Source organism: Paroedura picta, chromosome 5 (assembly GCF_049243985.1).
Source record: "Paroedura picta isolate Pp20150507F chromosome 5, Ppicta_v3.0, whole genome shotgun sequence".
Classification (NCBI taxonomy): domain Eukaryota; kingdom Metazoa; phylum Chordata; class Lepidosauria; order Squamata; family Gekkonidae; genus Paroedura; species Paroedura picta.
This window is the reverse complement of record NC_135373.1, coordinates 129,240,728-129,266,034: the sequence shown is the minus strand read 5'-3', so window position 1 is coordinate 129,266,034 and position 25,307 is coordinate 129,240,728. Positions and strand designations below refer to the sequence as shown.

Here is a 25,307-nt window from a genome sequence, read left to right as displayed (position 1 = left end):
AAGACTCTCCCATCCTATAATGATGCTTTTGATTTTTCCTTTCTACATAAAGAACTTTACATTTATCACTATTGAAATTCATTTTATTCAGTTTAGCCCAATTTTCTAGCCTGTCAAGATCATCCAGTATCCCGATTCTGTCTTCTGGTGTGTTTGCTACCCCTCCCAGTTTAGTGCCATCTGCAAATGTAATAAGGACCGCCTCTATTCCTTCACCCAAATCGAGTCTAAATACGTTGAACAATACAGGGTCCAGGACAGATCTCTGAGGCACTCTGCTCACCACTCCTCTCCAAGAGGATGACAAACCTTCACAAACCTCCATATGCAGCAAGCGTCTGGCACCCAGTGCTTTGAGACAGCACCCAGGGAGGGCTTCTCCACCCTGTATCCTGGCCCTCCCGGGCAGGTTGGTCATTGCCTGGGACAGGATGTTGGACTAGATGGGCCAGCAGTCTGATCTAGCAATGTCTGCTTAAGTGTTTACGGGTGCGATTGAAATCTTCAGGCCTAATGTTTCTGGCACACCTTCCTGGCTCACTGCAGGAACAGAATCAGTGCCAAGGTCAAGGTGCCATGCAAGGTCATTGCAATGGATGTTACCCTCTCATATCAAGAATAAACTTTTAAAATAAACATCCCACCTTCTTTTTGACACTCTTCTATGGAGGAAGAAAGCATCCAACATTTGCAAAATAAAGTTCTCCTTAACACAAATGCAAACATTTGTGACCAGAGACACTACCAGTGTCTCACATGCTCCATAACAGTAGCATGTACCAATTACAACTTGCCAAACATGATCCAACTGGCTCTCTGCTCCTTCTTTTCCTTGCTCCATCATTCTCCTGTCCTTCTCAAATATTCCATCCCTGAGCAGAGATTGAAACAGCTGGTGGCAGGACAACTTCAAGCTTTCCTGGATGAGGCAAGCTGTTTAGATCCTTTCCAGCCTGGCTTTAGGCCTGGTTATGGGACTGAAACAGCCTCAGTCACCACCAACACAGAAATGTGATTCAGGAGATGGAGGAGTGAAAATCAGATGATTTTTTTGGGACAGCAGCTTTGGATGCCATAGGTCATGGTTCTCTTATGGATAGCCTTAATGTGCTTGGAATGGAAGGCAGTGCTCTGTGATGGCTCCAGTCTGGCAGAGCTGGGGGACTGCAGCTCAGCCCCTCGGGGCTATGGGTTCCTGCAAGATCTATGCTCTCTCATATAGAGCATGAAATCACTAGGTGAAGTCATCTGGAGGCTCAAGCTGGGCTAACACCCAACTGCATCAGGCGCTACCAGCTGTAGAAACTTTGAAGTAATGCCCGGAGACCATTTTGGAGTGAATGCAGGCTAATAAACTGTGCAACTGGTGAACAGAAGGGTTGATTTGGAGATTCAGGTTCAAGTAATTGGTCCACTGCTCTTATTTGCAGGCCTACTATATGGTAAGCAGGAGGCAGAAAAGTCACCTTGGTACATGCCCTGCTTCCATAGGCTAGACTACTGTGATGTGCTCTGCCTAGGACTGCCCTTTATGGCTCTTCAGAAGTTTCAACTGTTGCAGAATGCTGCCTGGAATGAGGAACGCATCACTCCAGTCTTCTTCCATCTACACTGGCTCCCAGTTTGGGGCCTGGCACAATACAGAGTGCATTGGGGTAGCCCAATAGAGAAGTAACCAGCACATGGATCAGCATGATAAGGGAAACAGAGTCTAATAGCAGGAGCAGCTATATGACGATGGTGGGAAGTATTTCTGGCTGTCATATTTACCTAATTCTCCATCAACTACATGGCATCAGGGAGAACCCTGAAGCTTTATGCACAGTCTGACAGAAACCTTTACTTCATCCAAAACATCACCCTGAGAACTCCACCCTCCACTGGACCAGCCTTTCTGGCGAATGAGCCAGTGCAGAGCTGTGGCATCCCTATGTTAAGGTTCAAGTAACATCACTCATCCTGAAAACACAGGACTCCACAATGGAAGATGAACCTACTGAAGTCCCTCTTAGTCCATCTGTAGAACAACACTGGAGGAAAAGACAGAAGGCTGTGCAAAGCCACCTCATCTCTCAGTCTAGGAAAAACAGGCTGAACATTCTGCTCGGGGAACAAAACTTGTTTTCATCTAGCACCCAACCTTTCCTCAAGCTAGGGGGAAATGGGTCATTGCTGTTCTGAAAAAGAGGCTACAAGCCCTACCACAAAAAGGTGTGGGGGGAATCCCTTGTAAAGAACAAAGACCCACTGATGGAGGTCACTGTGGAGAACTTGCTCCTTCTGCCTCTGTCTAACCCTAGTCTAGGAACAAGAAAACTGAAAATCACACTTCTAAGTCATTGGCAAGGACTAAAGAGCTGAGCCAAAAATCCACCCAAAATGCATCAAGGCTGCAGATCCACTAATATGTACTGCAATGGACTCCAAGAACTGCTACAACCCCGTCTGTTTGCATATATAATATGAACAGGCTCTCCTAAGCACTGTTGTTGAAAACTCTTAATGGGCTTGCTTTTTTTAAACTTACACTTAATTTGACCCCACTGTAAGGTAAGGAAGAGCTTTCACTCAGCCTAAGAATCTGCTTACCCACTTCCTCCACATGAGCCACAAGGTCCCTTCCAGAAACCCAAGGGGCTGGGACAGAACACCAAAGAGGCCTGCTTATCAGCTGCAGCTGCCCGGCTTCCTTCACAGAGACAAAACGGCACTCAGGTGTCCACATTTTCGTGTCCCTCCCTACCCTTGTCTTTAAAAGGCCAGTAGGAGAATGTAGCAGGCCCCAAGATGGCTGGACCATCACAGCTGCACCTGTTTCTAAAGCTGAAAGTCGAAGCATGGCTATACAACAAAGAGGGCAATCCAGATAAGTGACATGCTGGGTCAGGCCACAGTTCCACTTCCCCACAGCTTACTCCCAACACCTGGTATCGAGGTATTCTGCTTCTAAACATGGAATTCCCATGGTACTAGAGCAGCTCATAACCACTGAATGGCCTCTCGGAGGGCTTCTGGAGAGCCAGTGTGGCGGTGTAATTAAGAGCAGCCTCTAATCTGGAGAACCGGACTGGATCTTCAAGTATTTAAAAGGGAGCCATATGGAGGATGGAGCAGAATTGTTCTCTCTTGCCCCAGAGGGACAGACCAGAACGAATGGGATGAAATTAATTCAACATAAATTCTGTCTAAACATCCGGAAGAAGTTCCTGACAGTCAGAGCGGTTTCTCAGTGGAACAGGCTTCCTCGGGAGGTGGTGGGGTCTCCATCTTTGGAGATTTTTAAGCAGAGGCTGGAGAGCCATCCGACGGAGAGGCTGATTCTGTGAAGGCTCAAGGGGGTGGCAGGTGACAGGGGATGAGCGAGAGGGATGTGAGTGTCCTGCACAGTGCAGGGGGTTGGACTAGATGGCCCACGAGGTCCTTTCCAACTCTATGATTCTATTCCCCCCTCCTTCACATGCTGCCAATCACAGTCCTCTCAGAGCTCCCTCAGCTCCACCTATCTCACAGGGTGTCTTTTGTGGGGAGAAAGGAAGTGAAATACCCTTCTCCTGCCACTTCTTCCACACCACCTCCTGATGTTATAAGTGTCTGGATGCTTTTCTAGCAGTCAATGCCTAAGCTTCCTCTGAGGAGAACACCTCTCACTTGGGCCTTCTGGTACCTTTTCCCAACACCCAAGGCCCATGTCACTGCAATGGACACAACGCTGTTGTGAAAGGCCTGGCTTCCAGTCCACATGCAAATGAGCAGTGGGAGGGGCTCTGGTCTCCTTGCCTTCGGCTACAGCTGCCTTGGCACCCAGGCAGGTCAACAAATGAGTTGGTTCTCTTTCTCAGAGCCATCCAGTCTCACTGGGCGCACTTTGAGTGTATCCTGAGAGCAATGTAAGGAAGGGTTCCTGGAAAGAGGGAGGGGGCAGCTGCCTTCACTTCTGAGCTCTCTGCCAGAAACCAGCCAGCCTGGAGGCTCCCAGTGCACAGAGCTTTATTTCCCCATAGCTCACTCAATGCTGCTCTTGGTGACCAGCTAGCATCCCCTGTGGTTCTGCAGGAAACAGCCAACCACAACCAGGCATGCAACAAGGAAGTGGCCAATGAGGCGGGGGCACTTCTGGCCTCCTGCAATACAGCTGGGCCACAGAGCTGGCTGAAGGTAGCCAGTCAAGGGTGTGGCTGGAGAGGGTGCTACCACTGCCAGGTTCAGTTTGCCTTGGGCCAAGGCCCTCAGTGTGTGTGTGTGTGTGTGTGTGTGTGTGTGTGTGTGTGTGTGTGTGTGTGTGTGTGTGTGTGTGTGTGCCCTCCACCAGAGTACTTGCAGCAGGGAAGGGTTATATCTGGCACCAGCCCTTCCAACCTCCAGGCTGGGTCAAATACAAAGTGCAAAGTGTTGCAGTTCCAGCATTCATTACAAACTTCAGAAAATAAAATACACCCAAGGAATCCAAAGACACCTTGCGTCTCCAGGGCCTGGACCCACACAGCAGTTGCCTCCTCTCTTTTAGGCCGAGGGCCAGGAACACCAGCTACAGGGGAGGAGCTGTTTTTGGACGGCAGGCTCCTGGAAACACCATTCTGCAACCCAATGCAACTGGACAAGAGGATCTGGCCTTCAGGTTACTTGCTCATGAGACTTTTCCCACCCATCCCCCAAGGAGACCTTTGAGAAGGTATTATTGCTACACAAAAGGGTGTTAAATGCAGGGCACCTGGGACTCCCATCCCATGATGCCTCAGCACCATTCCAGTTGCAACCTTCCACCTTTCTAAAAAGCAGCTGAATTCTTGACACAGGGTCATGCCTCAAAGGGCAACACCAAAGAGAGGACCACTCTTCAAGATGGCCTGCAAGCATTCTTCCAAGGTGTGTGGTGGCTGCTACACACCAGCACTGCAGGTCTGTCTCAACAGGGCAGTGGTGCAGAATCAGCTCCTCAGCAAGGCAGCAATCCATAAAAGGCAGTTCAAGGTCACCAAAGGGCATGGCCTCATCCCAGGTGAGAGCCCAACCAGGCTCACGATGTTGTTGCTTTGTCACGAAGGACCGTTCAAGGCAGCTTCCGAGATGGGCAGCAGCTCCTCTTCCCTACAGAAATGGACACGAGAGAAAGCTGATTTCTATCACACCACCTAGATCAGGCTAGGAGAAGTAAGTCCTTCAGCTGTGCTCCAGAAGTCTGGCAACCCACAATGTTTGGGCATTTTATCGCACAATTAAGCCGTTTTTATTCAAGTGATAGTGTCTGATACATTAGAGCAGTGGTCCCCAACCTTTTTTATCACCGGGCACCGGTCAAGGCTTGACAATTTTACTGAGGCCCGGGGGGGGGGGAGGGAGTCTTTTGCTGAGGGACCCTGCTGCATGAGCCCCTGCTCCACTTGCTTTCCCGCTGGCGCCCCTGACTTCCTGCCGCCCTCTGGGGGGTGCTGCCAGCAGCAGCTGCGCAGTGCCACACCGAGGGGGAGCCCCAGCCATGGCGGCTGCTGGAGAGCACCAAAGGTGAGCCAGCGGCAGAGTGGCAGGGCAGCCCCCGAGGCAGCAGCCGGGGAGGAGGGCGAGGAGGAGCCACGGCCCGGTACCAACTGATCCACAAACTGGTCCCGGTCCCCAGACTGGGGGTTGGGGACCACTGCATTAGAGGATCTGAGGAGAACAAGATCAGCCACTTTTAAAGGTCTGCCTACCAGTTCTTTTCTCTTCCATAATATGATTGCAAGCAAGGGTCACTTGGTTTTCCTCTCCATTCCCTTTTCTCTCCTCCTAACAGTACCCATACCCCTTACCTTGCTTTACTGTTTATTGTCTTCATTCTGCAGGGACCTACCAAAGCAGGTTACAGTATTCTGTTATCCTCACAACAACCCTGTGGGGTACAGACTGACAGACAGAGCTACTGGCCCACGACTGTTTAGTCAGCTTTCAGGGCAGAGTCGAGATTTAAACCTGGGTCTTCCAGAACCTAGTCTGATGAGAGAAGGGGGATGAAGACATTGCCATGTGGGGGCCAGAAATTGAGAACTGACAGCTTCTCAAAGGGGCTTCCATTCGCCTTCCCTTCCTCTCCCCACAACAGACACCCTGTGGGGTGGGTGAGGCTGAGAGAGCCCTGATATCACTGCTTGGTAAGAACAGTTTTACCAGTGCTGCGGCAAGCCCAAAGTCACCCAGCCGGCTGCATGTGGGGGAGTGCAGAATCGAACCCGGCATGCTAAATTAGAAGTCCGCACTCCTAACCACTACACCAAACACGCAATACTGTTGTGGTTGCCTAGCAACAGCAACAAAAGGCATGTTTCTTAAAACTTCATTAAAAAAAAGATTTCAGATTTTTCTGTAAATCCTGGTTGATGTCCAGGTCTGTAGATATCTCAGTCTCATTTCTTTATTTTGTTTATTTATTTATATTAGAAGATTTATATTCCGCCCCTCCTGACAATATCGGCTTAGGGCGGCTCCAGTATCTGGATTTGAATATCCACAGGTCTGGCCATGCTGAGAATTAGATATATTGATTTATAGCATACAAAAAGAATCTTTCCCTTCTTGCAGTTTGCTATCACCTGCCATGTTCAGTAAAAAGGAGATGGTGAGGAGAGGATGGGAAGCAAGGGGGGGGGGGGAGCAGCAAAAAGTGGAGCAGCAAAATAACTCCGCCCCCTAGCTTGCTTTCCTCATGATCCCTTTGTCCCCATGTTGCCATTCTAAGCCTGTTTTGGCTCTCCTGTTTTGTAGACTACGTCCCCCTCAGCTGCTGCATGGCTAGCCATGAGGAACACTCAAAAACATGTGGAAAAAGGTCTTTCAGCTTTAGGTTGCTGCAGCCCACAGCATAAAGCAGAGGCACCAAAGTGTCCCTCCTCTTCCTCATCTCACCTGTCTCTCCTGGCCTCCGTAGCGGCAGCTGCAACATGCAAGTGGTCTACACAAGACTGAGGCTTACAGGATCCGGCCTCCACAATGGTCAGCTTGTCAACAGCCATAGAGTCAGCAGTACTGTATGGAGAGAACTAAGCTCTAGTTAAACCGGACAGAGGGGTTGTCTCTCTCTCTCAGACACACAGACATATTCACACACAAACTGCTTCCACGCACCACACCTCCCCCTGTCTCTCCCTCCCTCTTGCTTCAGAAGGGATGGGTGTGGTGGCTGGCCAGATGTGGCACTAAGCCCCTGCCATCATCTGCGTTCCTCCTCTTCCATCGCCTCAGCTGCCCACCCCGAGGTTGTCTCCTTTGGTACTCTTGGCCTTGGGCGGAGCCCAGGGCAGGGGGCAGTGGAGCTAGCAAGGCTTAGTACCAATCCTGGCCAACCACTACTTCTGCTGCCCATCTTCCTTTGTATCTACTGGCACCCTCCCTTTTGCCATCTTCTGCCTGTTTGCCATGGGCGGGAGTGGGACAAACAGATGTCATGTCCGTAGTTATTTCTGTTTCAGGGAGCGCGCCAACAGATGTGTTTGAAAAGAGATGCCACTCTTCACTCTTCCTGCCTGGCAACATGAGATCGCACTCATCTGAGACAAGCCTACAAACAGCTGGGCCAAGAGAAAAAGCCTCACATGTGCCACTCACACACAGAGGTTGCAGCCTCCTTCCCAAGAAGTGTTTCAGCCCATCTGGCCAAGCACCCAGCACAACTCCCTGAGACTGCAAAGAAGAAGCGTTAGCCTCAACTGTGGAGAATAAGTCACCAATCAAGTATAGAACCGTGGATTCCTCAATGTGGACTCAGAAGAAAAAAGGAAATCACGAGGCACAATGATATAGTATAACCTATGTATATAGGTGAAAAGGTTATAACATAAAGTCTAAATGGTCAAACATATGATCAAACATAAAGAGTCAACCAAAACAGGATCCTGGGTTAAGTGACCCGCTTTCTGTTTTATCTTCGCCAGTGGTTGCTCTTCCAATATTCTGTCATAGTAGCAGTCGTAGTATCACATTGGCAAAAGGCTCATAATCGTCTGGGGATTTCATAAAGTGCCCCATAAAGGGTTTTTCTCTCACTTCAACTTCACCCTGAAGCATCTGCTTGGGAAAATGAACTTTTAGGCCGACGTACTTTCGCGTCTCCCTCAGTATGACTGTAAACGCGACTGATTGGTTGACATGGTATTCCCCACCTCACAACTGGGCCTGACGGTGATGACACGTAGTAAAGCGAAAGGAGGAGGAGGACCCTATCCCAGAGGCTGGGTTCCGAAAGATGTGGGGTTGGACTACGAGTTCGCAAGCCTCCACCCCTCCTTGGTTGAGAAAGAGGGTTTGTTTTTTAAGGAGGAGCGGTTGTTTGTACCTCTAGCTGCTCGAAAAGATGTCTTGAAATTGTGCCACGATTCTAAACTGGAGGGGCACTTCAGCTTCGTGAAAACCTTACACCTTGTGCGCAGACATTACTGGTGGCCCACGTTGAGGAAAGTTGTAGAAATCTATGTCCAGGGGTGTCCTGTCTGCCAAGCCGATGGGGGGTAAACGAACAGGACTGTTGCAGCCCCTGCCTACTCCCTCATCCCCCTGGAAGTACATTACTATGGATTTTATTACCGACCTTCCGCCCAGTCATGGGAAGACTGTAATCTGGGTGGTAGTGGATGCTTTTTCAAAGCAAGCCCACTTTGTCCCGTGCACGGGTTTGCCATCGGCACAGAAATTAGCGTCCTTGTTCATTGAACACGTGTACCGCCTACCCGGGGAGGGTTCTGATGGATCGGGGCCCCCAGTTTGTTGCCAAGTTCTGGTGGGAGCTTTTGAGGCTCCTGGGGGTGGAACAAGCACTCACGTCCGGCTATCATCCTGAGACTAATGGTCAAACTGAGAGGGTGAACCAAACCTTGGAACAATATCTGCACTGTTTCATTAATCAACAACAAACAGACTGGGTCTCCCTCCTTCCCCTGGCTGAATTTGCCTATAACAATGGGGTCCACACGTCCACCTGCTTGTCCCCATTCAAGGTGGTCTAAGGATCTGATCTGACTGCAGTTCCCACTTGGGAACTCTCCTCCCCGGAGGCTCTGGACATTCAAAAATGGGCAGGGGAAATTGCAAAGGCTTGGCCAGACACTGTAAAATGCCTAAGACTTATAGACATGTGCATCCCGTTTTTCATTCCAGCCCGCTGAAGCGTGCCCCGCCCCCAGACGACTGGCACCCACCGACTGCTGCTCCTATTCCTGAGTTTGTGGACAAAGACACGCACTATGAAGTCAATAAAATCCTGGACTCTAGATGGCATAAGGGGAAACTGCAGTATTTAGTGGACTGGAAAGAATTTCCCATAGGGAGCAGGGAGTGGGTGGAGGCAGGGGATCTTCGGGGCCCTAAGCTATTGCGAGAGTTTCATCGGGAATTTCCTCACTGCCCTCGTCCCAAAGCTGGTGGGTGAGGGGAAGGATATCTTTGGACCAGAGGAATGTCAGGAATTCTAGTGGAGGAGAGCATATCTAAAGTGGAAAGCATCTGGGTGAAAATAAGCGAGGGGAAAACAAACAGTGTGGTGGTTGGTGTCTGCTACCGACCGCCTGACCAACAAGAGGATGTGGATGCTGCACTTTGTGAGCAGCTTCAGAAAATATCCAAGCGGCAGGACCTTGTCATCATGGGTGACTTCAATTTCCCAGATGTGTGCTGGGAAACAAACTCTGCGAAGCGTCCTCAGTCATGCAACTTTCTGACCTGCCTGGCTGACAATTTCATTTATCAAATGGTAGATGAACCCACAAGAGGTTCAGCCATACTGGACTTAATACTGACCAACAGACAAGAGTTGGTGGATGAGGTGAAGGAGGTGGGGACCCTAGGGGGAAGTGACCATGTCCTCATAGAATTCCTTTTGAGATGGGGAGCCAAGGAAGCTTGTAGCCAGATGCGGATGTTCGATTTTCGTAGGGCAAACTTCAATAAACTCAGAGACATGATGAGTGTCATACCATGGACGAGAATGCTGGAAGGGAAGGGAGCATGTGAAGGGTGGGCGCTACTCAAACAAGAGCTATTGCATGCTCAATCAATGACTATTCCAGAAAGACGAAAACACTGCAGGAGCTCTAAGAAGCCTATTTGGATGAACAGAGAACTTCAAGAGGAACTAAGAAAGAAAAGGAAAATGTTCAGGAAATGGAGGGAAGGACAGAGCTCTAAAGAAGAGTACCTACAGGTTACTAGGCAGTGTAGATCAATCATCAGAAAGGCCAAAGCTGAGAGTGAGCTAAGATTGGCCAGGGAAGCCCATTGTAACAAGAAAAGATTTTTCAGTTATGTGAGGAGCAAACGTAAAGTAAAGGAGGCAATAGGCCCACTGTTGGGTGCGGATGGACAAACTCTAACGGAAGATGCAGAGAAAGCAGAAAGGCTTAGTGCCTATTTTACATCTGTTTTTTCCCACAGGTCAAAGTGTTTAGGCACATCTAGAGATGGCCATAGCCAAAGGACAGTGTCTGGGTGGCCGGTTAACATGGATAGAGAGGTTGTCGAGAGGCATTTAGCTGCACTGGATGAGTTCAAATCCCCTGGTCCGGATGAAATGCACCCGAGAGTACTCAAAGAACTTTCCAGGGAACTTGCACAGCCCTTGTCCATCATCTTCGGAACCTCTTTAAGGACTGGAGATGTCCCGGAGGACTGGAAGAGAACAAATGTTATTCCGATCTTCAAAAAAGGGAGGAAGGATGACCCAGGAAACTACAGACCAGTGAGTCTGACCTCTGTTGTGGGGAAGATAATGGAGCAGATATTAAAGGGAGTGATCTGCAAACATCTGGAGGACAATTTGGTGATCCAAGGAAGTCAGCATGGATTTGTCTCCAACAGGTCCTGCCAGACCAACCTGGTTTCCTTTTTTGACCAAGTAACAGGTTTGCTGGATCGGGGAAATTTGGTTGATGTCATTTACTTGGATTTTAGTAAAGCTTTTGACAAGGTTCCCCATGATGTTCTGATGGATAAATTGAAGGACTGCAATCTGGATTTTCAGATAGTCAGGTGGATAGGGAATTAGTTAGAGAACCACACTCAAAGAGTTGTTATCAATGGTGTTTCATCAGACTGGAGGGAGGTGAGTAGCAGGGTCCCTCAAGGCTCGGTGCTTGGTCCGGTACGTTTTAACATATTTATTAATGATCTAGATGAGGGGGTGGAAGGACTACTCATCAAGTTTGCAGATGACACCAAATTGGGAGGACTGGCAAATACTCCGGAAGATAGAGACAGAGTTCAACGAGATGTGAACACAATGGAAAAATGGGCAAATGAGAACAAGATGCAATTTAATAAAGATAAGTGTAAAGTTCTGCATCTGGGTCAGAAAAATGAAAAGCATGCCTACTGGATGGGGGATACGCTTCTAGGTAACACTGTGTGTGAACGAGACCTTGGGGTACTTGTGGATTGTAAACTAAACATGAGCAGGCAGTGTGATGCAGTGGTAAAAAAGGCAAATGCCATTTTGAGCTGTATCAACAGAGGCATCACATCAAAATCACAAGATGTCATAGTCCCATTGTATACGGCACTGGTCAGACCACACTTGGAGTACTGTGTGCAGTTCTGGAGGCCTCACTTCAAGAAGGACGTAGATAAAATTGAAAGGGTACAGAGGAGAGCGACGAGGATGATCTGGGGCCAAGGGACCAAGCCCTATGAAGATAGGTTGAGGGACTTGGGAATGTTCAGCCTGGAGAAAAGGAGGTTGAGAGGGGACATGATAGCCCTCTTTAAGTATTTGAAAGGTTGTCACTTGGAGGAGGGCAGGATGCTGTTTCTGTTGGCTGCAGAGGAGAGGACACGCAGTAATGGGTTTAAACTTCAAGTACAACGATATAGGCTAGATATCAGGAAAAAGTTTTTCACAGTCAGAGTAGTTCAGCAGTGGAATAGGCTGCCTAAGGAGGTGGTGAGCTCCCCCTCACTGGAAGTCTTCAAGCAAAGGTTGGATACACACTTTTCTTGGATGCTTTAGGATGCTTAGGGCTAATCCTGAGTTGAGCAGGGGGTTGGACTAGATGGCCTGTATGGCCCCTTCCAACTCTATGATTCTATGATTCTATGATTCTATGATTCTATGATCAGCCTCTGCTCTCTGCCATGTTTGATTTCAGTCAACTTAAGAGACTCCAATATGCTACTGGGGATGAGCAGACGGCTAGTACGAGTAGCGCCAGAATGAATGAAGCGACTGGGCCAAAGCCGAAAGGACGCTCAGTTGTGGAAGTAACTGGTGGTGAAAAGACAGTCCGATGCTGTAAAGATTTTTATTCCATAGGAACCTGGAACGTCAGATCCATGAATCAAGGTAAGCTGGACGTGGTCAAACAAGAAATGACAAGACTGAACATCGACATTTTAGGAATCAGTGAACTAAACTGGACAGGAATGGGTGAATTTAATTCAGATGACCATCAGGTATACTACTGTGGACAAGAATCTCGCAGAAGAAATAGACTAGCCTTCAATAATAATAATAATAATAATAATAATAATAATAATAATAATAATAATAATAAATAAGAGAGTAGGAAAAGCAGTCTTGGGATACAATCCCCAAAATGACAGAATGATCTCAGTTCGAATCCAAGGCAAACCATTCAACATCACAGTGATCCAGGTCTATGCCCCAACCACTGCTGCTGAAGAGGATGAGGTTGATCAGTTCTATGAAGCCCTACAACACCTTCTAGAAGCAACGCCAAAAAATGATGTGCTTATCATCATGGGGGATTGGAATACTAAAGTAGGAAACCAAAAGATAACCGGGATAACAGGCAAGTTTGGCCTTGGAGTACAAAATGAAGCAGGGCACAGGCTGGTAGAATTTTGTCAAGAGAATACAATGGTCATAGCAAACACTCTTTTCCAACAACCCAAGAGACGACTCTACACATGGACATCACCAGACGGTCAACACAGAAATCAGATTGACTATGTGCTCTGCAGCCAAAGATGGAAAAGTTCTTTCCAGTCAATAAAAACAAGACCAGGAGCTGATTGTGATTCAGATCATGAGCTTCTTGTTGCAAAATTTAGGCTTAAATTGAAGAAAGTAGGGAAAACCACTAGGCCACTCAGGTATGAACTAAATCATATCCCCAACGAATACACAGTAGAGGTGACAAATAGATTTAAGGAATTAGATCTGATAGACAGAGTGCCTGAAGAACTATGGACGGAGGTTCGCGACATTGTACAAGAGGTAACAACTAAAACCATCCCAAAGAAAAAGAAATGCAAGAAATCAAAATGGCTGTCTGAGGAAGCTTTACAAATAGCTAAGGAGAGAAGGGAAGTGAAAGGCAAGGGAGAAAGAGAAAGATACACCCGATTGAATGCAGAATTCCAGAGAAAAGCTAGAAGAGATAAGAATGCCTTCTTAAATGAACAGTGCAAACAAATAGAAGAAAACAATAGAATGGGGAGGACCAGAGATCTTTTCAAGAAAATTGGAGATATGAAGAGAACGTTTCATGCAAAGTTGGGTATGATAAGGGACCAAAATGGTAGAGACCTCACAGAAGCAGAAGAGATTAAACAAGGGTGGCAAAATTATACAGAACAACTATACAAGAGCGAGCTTAACATCCCTGATGACCACAGTGGGGTAGTTACTGACCTGGAGCCAGACATCCTGGAATGTGAAGTCAAATGGGCCTTAGGAAGTCTGAGCAACAATAAAGCTAGTAGTGCTGACAGCATTCCAGTTGAACTATTCAAAATCTTAAAAGACGATGCAGTAAAAGTGCTACACTCAATATGCCAGCAAATTTGGAAAACTCAACAATGGCCACAGGATTGGAAAAGTTCAGTTTACATTCCAATCCCAAAGAAGGGCAATGCCAAAGAATGTTCAAACTACCGCACCATTGCACTAATTTCTCATGCTAGCAAAGTTATGCTCAAAATCCTACAAGCTAGGCTCCAGCAATATGTGGACCGAGAACTTCCAGAAGTACAGGCAGGATTTCGAAGAGGCAGAGGAACTAGAGATCAAATTGCCAACATACGCTGGATCATGGAGAAAGCTATGGAGTACCAGAAGAACGTCTACTTCTGCTTCATTGACTATGCTAAAGCTTTTGATTGTGTGGAGCACAACAAATTGTGGCAAGTTCTTAAAGAGATGGGAATACCAGAGCATCTTATTTGTCTCTTGAGAAATTTATATGCAGGTCAAGAAGCAACAGTGAGAACTGAACATGGAATCACTGACTGGTTCAAAATTGAGAAAGGAGTTCGGCAAGGCTGTATACTGTCGCCTTGCCTATTTAACTTGCACATCATGAGAAATGCGGGATTAGAGGAGTCACAAATTGGGATCAAGATTGCAGGGAGAAATATCAACAACCTCAGATATGCAGATGATACCACTCTAATGGCAGAAAGTGAAGAGGAACTAAAGAGCCCGTTGATGCGGGTGAAGGAAGAGAGTGCAAAAGTTGGCTTGAAACTCAACATCAAGAAAACAAAGATCATGGCATCCGGCCCTCTCAATTCCTGGCAAATAGATGGGGAAGAAATGGAGATAGTGACAGATTTTATTTTCCTGGGCTCCAAGATCACTGCAGATGGGGACTGCAGCAAAGAAATTAAAAGATGCTTGCTCCTGGGGAGGAAAGCTAAGGCAAATCTAGACAGCATCCTAAAAAGCAGAGACATCACCCTGCCAACAAAAGTGCGTTTAGTCAAGGCTATGGTATTCCCAGTTGCAATGTATGGCTGTGAAAGTTGGACCATAAGGAAGGCCGATCGTCAAAGAATTGAGGTTTTTGAACTCTGGTGCTGGAGAAGACTCTTGCGAGTCCCTTGGACTGCAAGGCGAACAAACCGGTCAGTCCTAGAGGAGATCAACCCTGACTGCTCTTTAGAAGGACAGATCCTGAAGATGAAACTCAAATACTTTGGCCACCTCATGAGAAGGAAGGACTCCCTGGAGAAGAGCCTAATGCTGGGAGCGATCGAGGGCAAAAGAAGAAGGGGACGACAGAGAATGAGGTGGCTGGATGGAGTCACTGAAGCAGTAGGTGCAAACTTAAATAGACTCCGGGGAATGGTAGAGGACAGGAAGGCCTGGAGGATCATTGTCCATGGGGTCGCGATGGGTCAGACACGACTTCGCACATAACAACAAGAGACTCCATTGTGGTGTACATGTGGTGTACATGTAACCAGAATGTTTATGACTTTGTAGTGTCGCTTTGATTCCCCCCTCCTTTGATCCCTTCACTTTCACACTGCATAGTCTCCCTGCTGTGATACATTGTTGCCTGTGTTCCTGTAAACATCTTATCTGCTAGCCTGAGGCGCCGGCCTGACCAAGGCCGTGCTAACTCTGGCACCTTGGCAGAAGCCCGGGATGGCACCTGGGTGAGAGGGTGACCCCCTCCCTTTGGGAACGGTTCTTGTTTTGGCGGGAGAATTGTATTGATAACTGCTTGCATCCCTGATATCGAACAGTCTTGACTTTGAATGTTAAAGTGTTCAGATCTACTTCCAATTAAAGCTTTCTTCCTATAGAAGCCTGATTGTGAGTTTTGTCTGCTCTTGACACCCAGGAGGTTCCTTCCAACTCTGTTATTCATAGAATCATAGAGTTGGAAGGGGCCATACAGGCCATCTAGTCCAAACCCCTGCTCAATCTGTAAACCGCCCGTGGCGCCGCGGGCGCCACGGTCTAAATAAAGCAGTAAGGGGTCCTGGGGCGGGATGAGTCCGGGATGAGGAAGGGTCCAGATTGGACCCTTCCTCATGACAGACAATCGGAGGGACCAATCGGCAGGCGCTTCGCGCCTGCCGATTGGTCCCTCCGATTCCCAGCCCCAGGAACTGAGAGCCGCGCGCAGCGCGGCTCTCAGTTGCTCCCGACCTGACGCGGAGAGAGGCGCGAAGCGCCTCTCGCCGCGTCAGGCCGCCGCCTGAGGGAGCCCCCGGCAGTCGCGCTGTGCGCGGCTGCCGGGGGCTCCCTGCCCGGAGGCCTGACGCGGCGAGAGGCGCGAAGCGCCTCTCGCCGCGTCAGGCCTCCGGGCAGGGAGTCCCCGGCAGCCGCGCACAGCGCGACTGCCGGGGACTCCCTGCCTGACGCGGCCTGACGCTTCCTACCGCTGTCGGAACGGCCGCTGCTGTTGGCTGTCCTGCTGGCCTTCGGCTCGGCGTTGCTGGTGGGCTGGCAGGCGAGCTGCATGTGGAGCCGGTACCTGGACTGGCGGACGCGGCGCCTGCAGGATCAGCTGGCTCCCAGGCAGAAGAAGCTGGACCGCAGCCTGCTCAACAACAACGAGCCCCGCAGCCCGCCGCCGAGTCGCTGACCGGGCCGGTGGGGCCGTCAGCCCAACAGTACAGCCGCTTCTGCTGCGCCGCCGCCGGAAGCTACGTTCGCCGCCCCATCAGCGGCGCCGCCGGAGACGTCCGCCCCGCCCCTGACGCCCCATCGCCTCTTCCTGCTGCAAGGATTTTGCTGCTGCCGCTGGCTCGAAGCCTCCTTCTCCTGCCCATCAGCCAGCCAGCCAAGCTCAGAGAATAGCCTGAGGAGCTCACTACGACCGGCCAGGGCAGCTGGAAGGACGAAACTAAGAGAGGGAGGGAGAATGGCTCTCCCTCCCTCCTACGCTTTAGGTAGGCTGCTCCACGGAGCGGGGGGGGGGGATAACTGCTAGCGCCCATTGCATTTCAATCTGCAATGGGCTATATTTCTAGTCATTCTATGATTCTAGATGTTGAACCCTGTACTTCTCCTTAAGGTAAAGGTAAAGGTGCAAGCACCGAGTCATGTCTGACCCTTGGGGTGACGCCCTCCAGCGTTTTCATGGCAGACTCAATACGGGGTGCTTTGCCAGTGCCTTCCCCAGTCATTACTGTTTACCCCCCAGCAAGCTGGGTACTCATTTTACCGACCTCGGAAGGATGGAAGGCTGAGTCAACCTTGAGCCGGCTGCTGGGATTGAACTCCCAGCCTCATGGGCAAAGCTTTCAGACGGCTGCCTTACCACTCTGTGCCACAAGAGGCTCTTGTACTTCTCCTTATTAAATTGCATATCGTTCTCATTTGCCTGCTTTTCCAGCATGCTCAGATCTCATTGAATTCTATATCTTCCAGGGTGTTTGCTCTTCCTCTCAATTTGGTGTCATCTGCAAATGTAATGAGGAGTCCCTCTACACTGATATCCAGATCACGGGTAAAAAGATTCAAAAGTACCAGACTGCATACTGAGCCCTGTGGCACCCCACTGCTCATCTGCCTCCAATCTGATGAAATACCACAATGCCCCTACCTAAAGCGCTCTTCTGCTGGGGAAGCAAACCCTCACAGCTGAATCCCTCCAACGGAAGCTTTCTGCATTAATGCAGTGATCAAATGCCCAATTCTACTGTAGTAAGTTGCTGACTTCCTCTGACAGAGCAGCTTCCTTTGACCGCTATCTTCATTTCAGCAGAGACCAGTGGGGTTTGGGGCACTCTGAACAAAGGAGGGAAGGTCTGCAACTGCTCCCTAAGCACTTCACTGTCCATGGGGCAGAAATCACAGCTGTAACTGGCCAAGCTGGGGGAGGCTGACACACCCTTCCTCAAGAAGCAGCATGTCCCACAAGCACAAATTAGGTTCAACCTCTTGCAACAACATCCTTTCAGATGATCCTTTAGGCGAGCGCCTAGAATGTGGTACTCTTAAATAGCCAGAAATAGTTGGAGACATGAATCTTTCCTCTCTGCATAATTCCATCATATAAATGCCAAGCCACAGCCATACTCTATCTGGTGCACGGCAGTCCTCCTGCCGGCGCCCCTCTGCACTGCCTGCTTCCCTCAGCATTGCCTGCTTCCTCCAGAGGAGATGCCTGCTTCTCCTGGGGGCCCCTGACTGCAGCAAACATGGCCTCCACATTGCCCCTCCTGTCCCGCCCACAGCCAAGGCCTTCCTCACCTGGTACACACAGGCTTCTCAGTCACAGCATCCCCGGGCAGGTGGGTGGCTTCCTGTCCTGAAACTGCGCAGAACGTTCCTGTGACAACACCGGCTTCCTCTTCCTCGCTGTCTGGGGCCACCAGAGGTGCCTTCTGAGCCAGGCAGATGCTCCAAGCGCAAGGGGAGGCAGCGTTAACTGCACAGGAAGAAAGCAGGTTATGTCTACTGCAGGGCCATGCCCTCCTCCCACTCCCATCCCGTATTTTATCTGGGTCTAGGGTACTCCTCAACTGGAAGGGGATCTTTGGCAACCAGCCACCTCTCATCTGGACAGCATGCCGTGGTGCAGAATGCCAAGGATTTAAGTCAGACTGACAGGTGACAGCCTTTATAGTACAACTGGACTCAAATTCTGATGCCCCCTAAAACCTACAATGCAGATGTGAAGAATCTGACTGACATATCCTGGCTGAATAGGCAGCCACAAGCAGTGCTGGGATGACAACAAGAAACCAAACAGCTGGCTGCTGGCTGCGGAAATGCCCTTATTTTCAAGGCTAGCTTGACACTATTTTTGCTTCTCAGCGTTGCTACCAAAACACCAAAGCATTTACCAGTTAAACAATGCCTTGTCTTATTCCTGCTTCTGAGTAAGTGACAACAGCCAATCTGTGTTGTAGGGCTCAGGAGTGGATATCTGGGCCAGATGACGTGACTGTCCATCATTACAGGACACGTCTTCTGCGGTGACCCTCCAGGAGGTGAAAAGGAAGTGGAGACCATGCAGGGAAAGGGGAGCAACTTTGCCTGCTCCAACCCACCACAGTGGCAGGGAAGCTGGAGCACTCCCATGAAGCATCCCCATTGCCCTGCCTCTTCCACCAAACAAGGCCCAAGAAGAAGGAAGGGGTGAGCCTTCAGTCCACTTCCTGTTCCACCCATCAGCTTCCCCATGGGTCAGACCCAGCCTCTTCTCTCGTGCCTGACAGGGCAAATGCTCAGGGGACCACCACTTACAGTTCTCGTCTTGGCTCTGCTTGGCATTTCCTTCCAAATCGCTGCTCTCTGCCTCCACGGGAGAACTGCACCTGGGGCCTGCTTCAGAGCTGGATGGGAAAAGGCATCGAAACCTCTATCCAAGGGTCTCCCTCTCCCTCCCTCAAGTGGTCTCATACATGTGCAGCCCTGCATAAAAAGCAGCCGAGGAAAAGCAGCCCTCCTAGACCCCAAGGCAGGCTGAGAGGAAGACGGTGCAGGCCCCCCACCCCACAAATGGCACCCAGGAAAGCGGGAAATGGGATCTCTACTGTTGGGCCAGACTTCCCTGATTATGGGGGGAAATGCTCCTTCCCAGCAACCTCAGCTGGCTGAGAATGGTGGGAGGAGAGGAGCTCAGGGGTGGAGACAGTAGGACTTACCCAGGCCGAAAAAGAGAGGAGACTTAGCAGGGAAAGGATAGGGGGACACATCCCAGTGTGATTTCAGGGAAATCAGGGTTAAGGCTTGAGGTCTGGGATCAGGGCTCAACTCATCTGGCCTTCAGGGCTGACTGGATGGGTGGATGTGGGCAGTGAACAAGTCAGGTCTACCCTTCTGGCCTTCCTCTCTTGGAATAAGGGCAGAATCTCTGCTTTCGCCTGGGAAAAGCCGTGTGTCCCTTGGGAGTGTGTCTGGGAAGGCAAAGGGCAACACTACCAACACTCTCAAAGGCAAAGTGGCCCATTCCACTAGGCTGCAAATACTGAGGTTGGACTAGAGGACCCTGGAGGTCTCTTCCAATTCTATGGTTCTATGTTGTGTTTGGCAAAAAGCTTGCAGTTTTGCTAAATCAGAGGTCTCTGCAAGAGTCCACAGCAGAGAGTGGGGAGGAGCAATTTGCCTCAGGAACCTGAAGTTGCTCTCCCCTGATCAGCACCTCAGCACAATCCATAACCATCAGTAACTACCATAAGTAGCCACTTCCACTTATTGCACGCTGCCGTTTTTCAAAAGTTTGTGATGGGGTCCCGTGGTGGGGCCACGTAGAGGAACAGAAAGAATCGCCAACTGATGTCTGTGGTAGGAAGGGAACAGAAATCCACACACAGACCCTCAGTGATGGATTGGAGAACATGCTCCCACTGGCTCCCACTCACTTCCTCGGAACAACACAAAGGCCGTTCAGTCAAGAGACCGTCAGGTAAACCCGCAAGCCTGGTCCAGGGAAAGGATGCAGCAAAGATTTTCGGAGCGAACCAGTGAGCAGAAAAGACTTCAGGAAGTAGCTCTCTGCCAGTGCCCGGTTCCATGATCAGACCTCACCGTTCCCACCCATCCCTGAACTGGGCCAGTTAGTGAGATTGCTCATGAGAGCAGAAGAAGCTGGGAGCGCTGCAGCAAGACCTGCCCACTGCTGCTGACCCGCCCTGGCGTCTCCTTCAGGCAAATAGCAGGCAAGTTCAGGAGCAGCAGGGCCGACTTGCACAGAAAGAAAAACCCTCAAGTCAAGAGATGGTTGCGTTTGAAGACAGAACAACATGGGGGCCTTTCTAAGCACTTCCTGTCCTGCAAAGCCAGTCCACCTCCGGGGCTTCTCTCTGAACAGACCGGCCCAGGAGGCACAAACCTCAGTTTCCTTTGGAAAGAATCCCACGGAACAACCCACTGAAGAACAAATCTACAGATGAGATTTTCCAAGACCAGCCAGGTAAGGACTGCAGTAAAAAAACCACCAAGTCTTTCTCAAGGAAGAACATGCTCTTGAGAACACCATATTCTGGGGGGAAGCTACTGACCAAAAAGATGGACAGGCCAGTTCCCAAAAGCATCTATCCTTGGCCTCATACTCCTGCCCTCGTGACAAATATTCTGAGGCCAGGGGAGGGCAGTGTGGGAGCCAGGCTCCACATGACACCAAATCACTCAGGATGCTGAAGTTTCCCATTCTCTAAAAAAGCTGTTTCCACAATAGGTAATCAACAAAACAGCAGATGAGATTCGATGGAAGATAACCAAGCAGAAGAGCTGTTTTCCTGGACCCGAAGGAGTTTTAAAGCTGCTTACAATCCCCTACCCCTCCTCTTCCCACAACAAGCACCCTGTGAGGCAGATAGGGCTGAGAGAGCCCTAAGAGCCCAGCTGGCTGCATTTAAAAGAGGAGTGGGGCATCAAATCTGGCTCTCCAGATTAAAAGTCGCTGCTCTTAACTATGACACCAATCTGGCTTGCAATTCATAGAATCATAGAGTTGGAAGGGGCCATACAGGCCATCTAGTCCAACCCCCTGCTCAACGCAGGATCAGCCCTAACCATCCTAAAGCATCCAAGAAAAGTGTGAATCCAACCTTTGCTTGAAGACTGCCAGTGAGGGGGAGCCCACCACCTCCTTAGGCAGCCTATTCCACTGCTGAACTACCCTGACTGTGAAAAACTTTTTCCTGATATCTAGCCTATATCGTTGCACTTGAAGTTTAAACCCATTACTGCGTGTCCTCTCTTCTGCAGCCAATTGCCTTTCCTTCCTCTCCCCACAACAAGCACCCTGTCAGATAGGTGAGGCTGTGAGCTCTGAGAGAACTGTGCCTGGCCCAAGGTCACCCATTGAGCTGCATATGGATAATCAGGGAACCAAACCCAGGTCTCCAGATTAGAGGCCACTGCTCTTATTCATGACACCAGGCTGGCTCTCAAAGCAGAAACGTCACATATATTTTCATGGCACTGTTAACCACAAAAGCAAAAAATGGAATCTCTAACACCTCTCAGATTCCGCAAAGAATTGTCATGCCCACCTGATGCATTCCCCAGCAGCCCAGCCTGGCCACGGGACCACACAGACCTGGCTGACTGAACCCCACACACTCTTCTACCCACAGGCTCACTCTGCTCCGCAGGGGACAGCAGTTGCTTGTCTATCCCACTTACCAACAAAAGGGCTGGAAGTCTGCAAACTTGGCCCAGCCTCTCTCTTCTGGAGGCTTGAGGTCTGCAGCTGCTGAGTCCCACACACTGGAGCCCACATCCATGGCCACGCAGGATGTGGCACTTCCAAGTTCAGACATGGCTGTCCACTCCGATCCTGCAGAAGCACAAAGAAAGCCAAGTCTGCACCTGACCTTGGATGGCGTACTGGAACCTGCCGTGGAAAGACCTTTTTGAGAGTAGCTGGAGCATATCCCAGATGGATTACTCCACCCGTCTGCTCCACAAGAAGGCTAAACAAATTTGGTAAGTAGCCTGTGCAGGGAACAGAATCTCAGTTGGAAGTCAGAAGAAGAGTTGGTTTTAATGCCCTGCTTTTCACTGCCCAAAGGAGTCTCGAAGCAGCTTTTAATCACCTTCTCTTCCTCTCCCCACAACAGACACGTTGTGAAATAGGTGAGGCTGAGAGAGACTGTTCAGTCAGAAGAGATTCTGACAGGGCTGGGATGAGCCCAACGTCTCCCAGCTGGTTGCAGGAGGAGGAAGAGGTGCGGGGAAACAACCCTGACTTGCCAGATTAGAGGCCCATTTTCTTAATCACGAAACCAAGCTGGCTCTGATCCGCTGATCAGTGTATGAGACACTCCCCGCATCAGCTGTTCTCTGAAACATTCTTCAGGCTTCAAGAAGCCAGAAGGGGGCAGAGTTGTGCGGAATGTGGTTGAGAAGCAGAGTGGTGCACATGGGGCCACACCCCTTCCCATGGCTGAGCAGGAAAGAGGCAGGGCAGGAAGCGTACTTACCCACCTTGGCTGGGGTACAGCTCATCATCTCACCCTCGGCAAGGAATTTGGGGGTGCTTCTGGATACCTTCCTTTGTAGGGAGGCCCAGGCCATTGGAGTAGCCCACACGGCGTTAGAATCATAGACTCATAGAGTTGGAAGGGGCCATATAGGCCATCTAGTCCAACACCCTGCTCAACGCAGGATCAGCCCTAAGCATCCTAAAGCATCCAAGAAAAGTATGTATCCAACCTTTGCTTGAAGACTGCCAGTGAGGGGGAGCTCACCACCTCCTTAGGCAGCCTATTCCACTGCTGAACTACTCTGACTGTGAAATTTTTTTTCCTGATATCTAGCCTATATCGTTGTACTTGAAGTTTAAACCCGTTCTTCCATCTTTGGCAGGCAGGGCTACTAGCACCCTTCCTGCCCCCAGACTGTTTAACCACAGTAGTCCATGTAAGGTTCCCCTCTAGATTGGATTTCTGCAATTCACTCTATGCAGGCCTGTCCTTGACTCGGAGACTCCAGGTGGTGCAGAATGCAGCTGCTAGGGTCCTCACTGGGACACCTTGGATGGCTCATATCCAGCCTGTGCTGAGGCAGCAGCATTGGTTGCCAGTTCAAGGTTTTGGTTTTGAGCTTTAAGGCCATTGGCAGCTTGGGCCCTGCCTATCTGAGGGACCAATTGTCTCCTTATGCCCCCCCCCCCCCCCGCAGAGCTCTTCAGTCTGTGGGTACTAATCTGTTGAAGGTCCCTGGCCCTAAAGAAGTTTGCTTGGCCTCAACCCAGGCCAGGGTCTCTTTGGTCCTGGCTGCAACCTGGTAGAATGAGCTCCTGGAAGAGCTGAGGGCCCTGACAGAGCTATCCCAGTTCTGCAGGGCTTGTAAGACAGGGTTCTTTTGCCAGGTCTTTGGCTGAGGCCAGGGTTAAGGCCCCTCTGTAGTATTTGGTTGAGGCCTCTCTGTATTATCAGGTCCTGCATTGACATCTGTGCACCCCACCCCAAGGGTGACCTTAAGATGGCTGCTGTTGGTTTACGGAGGTGTGCTTTGCTGCCAGTCTTCTGAGTGCTGTTGGGGGAGGGGTATTTTTAGGGGTATTTTACAGGTTTTATGTTTGTAACCCTTGAGTGGCTGGTGGAGGGAGAAGGCACAACTCAGCAGCAGACACTGGAGGCAGCACAACCTGTCAACAGCAATACCTAAGCTGGGAAGGGACGAGGGCAGCAAAAGCTGCATGCCAGCAGCCCAACCCACCAATCCTCCAGGAGCAAGTTAATCTATGGCATTTCTTCTACTGAACAGGAAGCTCCCTCTGGCAGGCAGAACAAAGGACCAGGACAGCAAGAAGCAATATCTCCACCCTTCCTCATTAGCCCTCCAGGATTTTTCCCTGCAAGTGGCTGTGAATTATCAGTTCTCCCCACAATGCCTGTTCACACTCCATCATCACGGAGGCACCTTTTGGTCAAGCATGGTGCTCAACACCTAGTCATCCCTGGGGACCCTGGAAAAATCCACTTACCTACCAAGGACAACAGCAAATTTGTGCCTAGACAAAAACCTGTTCTGCCCATCTGCTGTTTCACCGCAGCACCCGATGGACTTCAGCCCAGGATGAGACACAAAGAGGCTGTCTGGTGTGACAAAAGCCTCAGGTGTGTCTCACCAGATGACTCTCCCCCTCTAGAGTAGGCACCCTGTCCCCAGAAGAGCTTTCCACCCTTTATTCTCAGGCAAGCATCTACAGAACAAAGCCCACCAGGGTCTGCAGAGGGACCTGGCACCAGCCCCCATTACCTCCTGAGGAGCTTTTTCTCTGCTCCAAAAGGCTGCCATCCTCATCAGCACCGGCAGTAGTCGAAGAGGACACCTGTCCAGCCTCCTCTCCCCCTGAGTCCCCATGGTCATCCTGATCGCCATTGTGCAGGTCACTTTTTGACGACTCTGCTGAGGAAGGAGATGCCCCAAACCTGAAGCATAAAAATCAGAGGGAGGCAATGGAGATGGGTAGCTTACTGCTGTAATTGCCAGCCATCTTGAGCACAGCTGGACCCAGAGGAGGTGACCCCTGTCCCTGTATGCTGGCCATTCTAATGAGTTCACTGCCCCTGCAGAGCCTCAGGGCCACTTCCACTATGCCTTGAGCAGGTTGTGGCCCAACCATAGCACCTCCTGCCCCCAAACCAGATCACCAGAAAAGACTACATTCATGAGTTGGGCCCATCATAAGCTGGGCAAGGCCTAGTATGGCCAAGCAGCCCCCCCCCCCCCCCACCAAGACATGCCCATGAGCCCCAGGCATAGTCAACCTGGGACCTCCAACAGCAAACCCAAGCATACCCTTGCCACCTCAGGGAGGGCCCTTTCCAGCCAAACGTATCCTTCGGTCCCATCACAAAGAAGAAGGAAAGACTCGGCAGAGAACATCAGCTGCTCCCCAACGTCAGGGCAGATGGGGGGCCACAGAATGGAGACAGCCTCTCCTCCATGGGTCCTGCCAGCCAGATCTCAGGCAGGCAGACAAGCTCCACCAATTTAACCCTCCTCCAGCATCCCAGCCAGAAGCACAGGCTGCTTATCTAACTACAATCTTCTAAGCCTGCCTTGCGCCTCTCCAAGCTGCAAACCTGGCTTTTCAAGGGGAGTCAAGTCCCATTCCAAGCCAGAGGAGATCTGGAGTCCTGGTCTGCCTTTCTACTAGCCCAGAGAACCTCTGTCTTTTCAGGAT

The 25,307-nt window shown here is 50.2% G+C and overlaps 1 protein-coding gene across 9 annotated transcripts in view; it reads right to left on the bottom strand.

Moving 5' to 3' along the window:
* Positions 1-61: 61 nt before the first annotated feature.
* Positions 62-25,307, bottom strand: part of PPP6R2 (protein phosphatase 6 regulatory subunit 2) — a 108,183-nt gene continuing 82,937 nt past the window's right edge. For all 9 annotated transcript variants that reach the window (XM_077340619.1, XM_077340625.1, XM_077340618.1 and 6 more), the window contains 6 exons: positions 24,377-24,549; positions 21,794-21,947; positions 18,908-18,996; positions 17,909-18,086; positions 6,874-6,993; positions 62-5,085 (listed from right to left, as the gene is read on the bottom strand). In XM_077340619.1, coding sequence (XP_077196734.1) covers positions 5,034-5,085; positions 6,874-6,993; positions 17,909-18,086; positions 18,908-18,996; positions 21,794-21,947; positions 24,377-24,549 — 766 coding nt within the window. In that variant the 3' untranslated portion in view covers positions 62-5,033. The remainder of the gene's footprint in view (positions 5,086-6,873; positions 6,994-17,908; positions 18,087-18,907; positions 18,997-21,793; positions 21,948-24,376; positions 24,550-25,307) is intronic.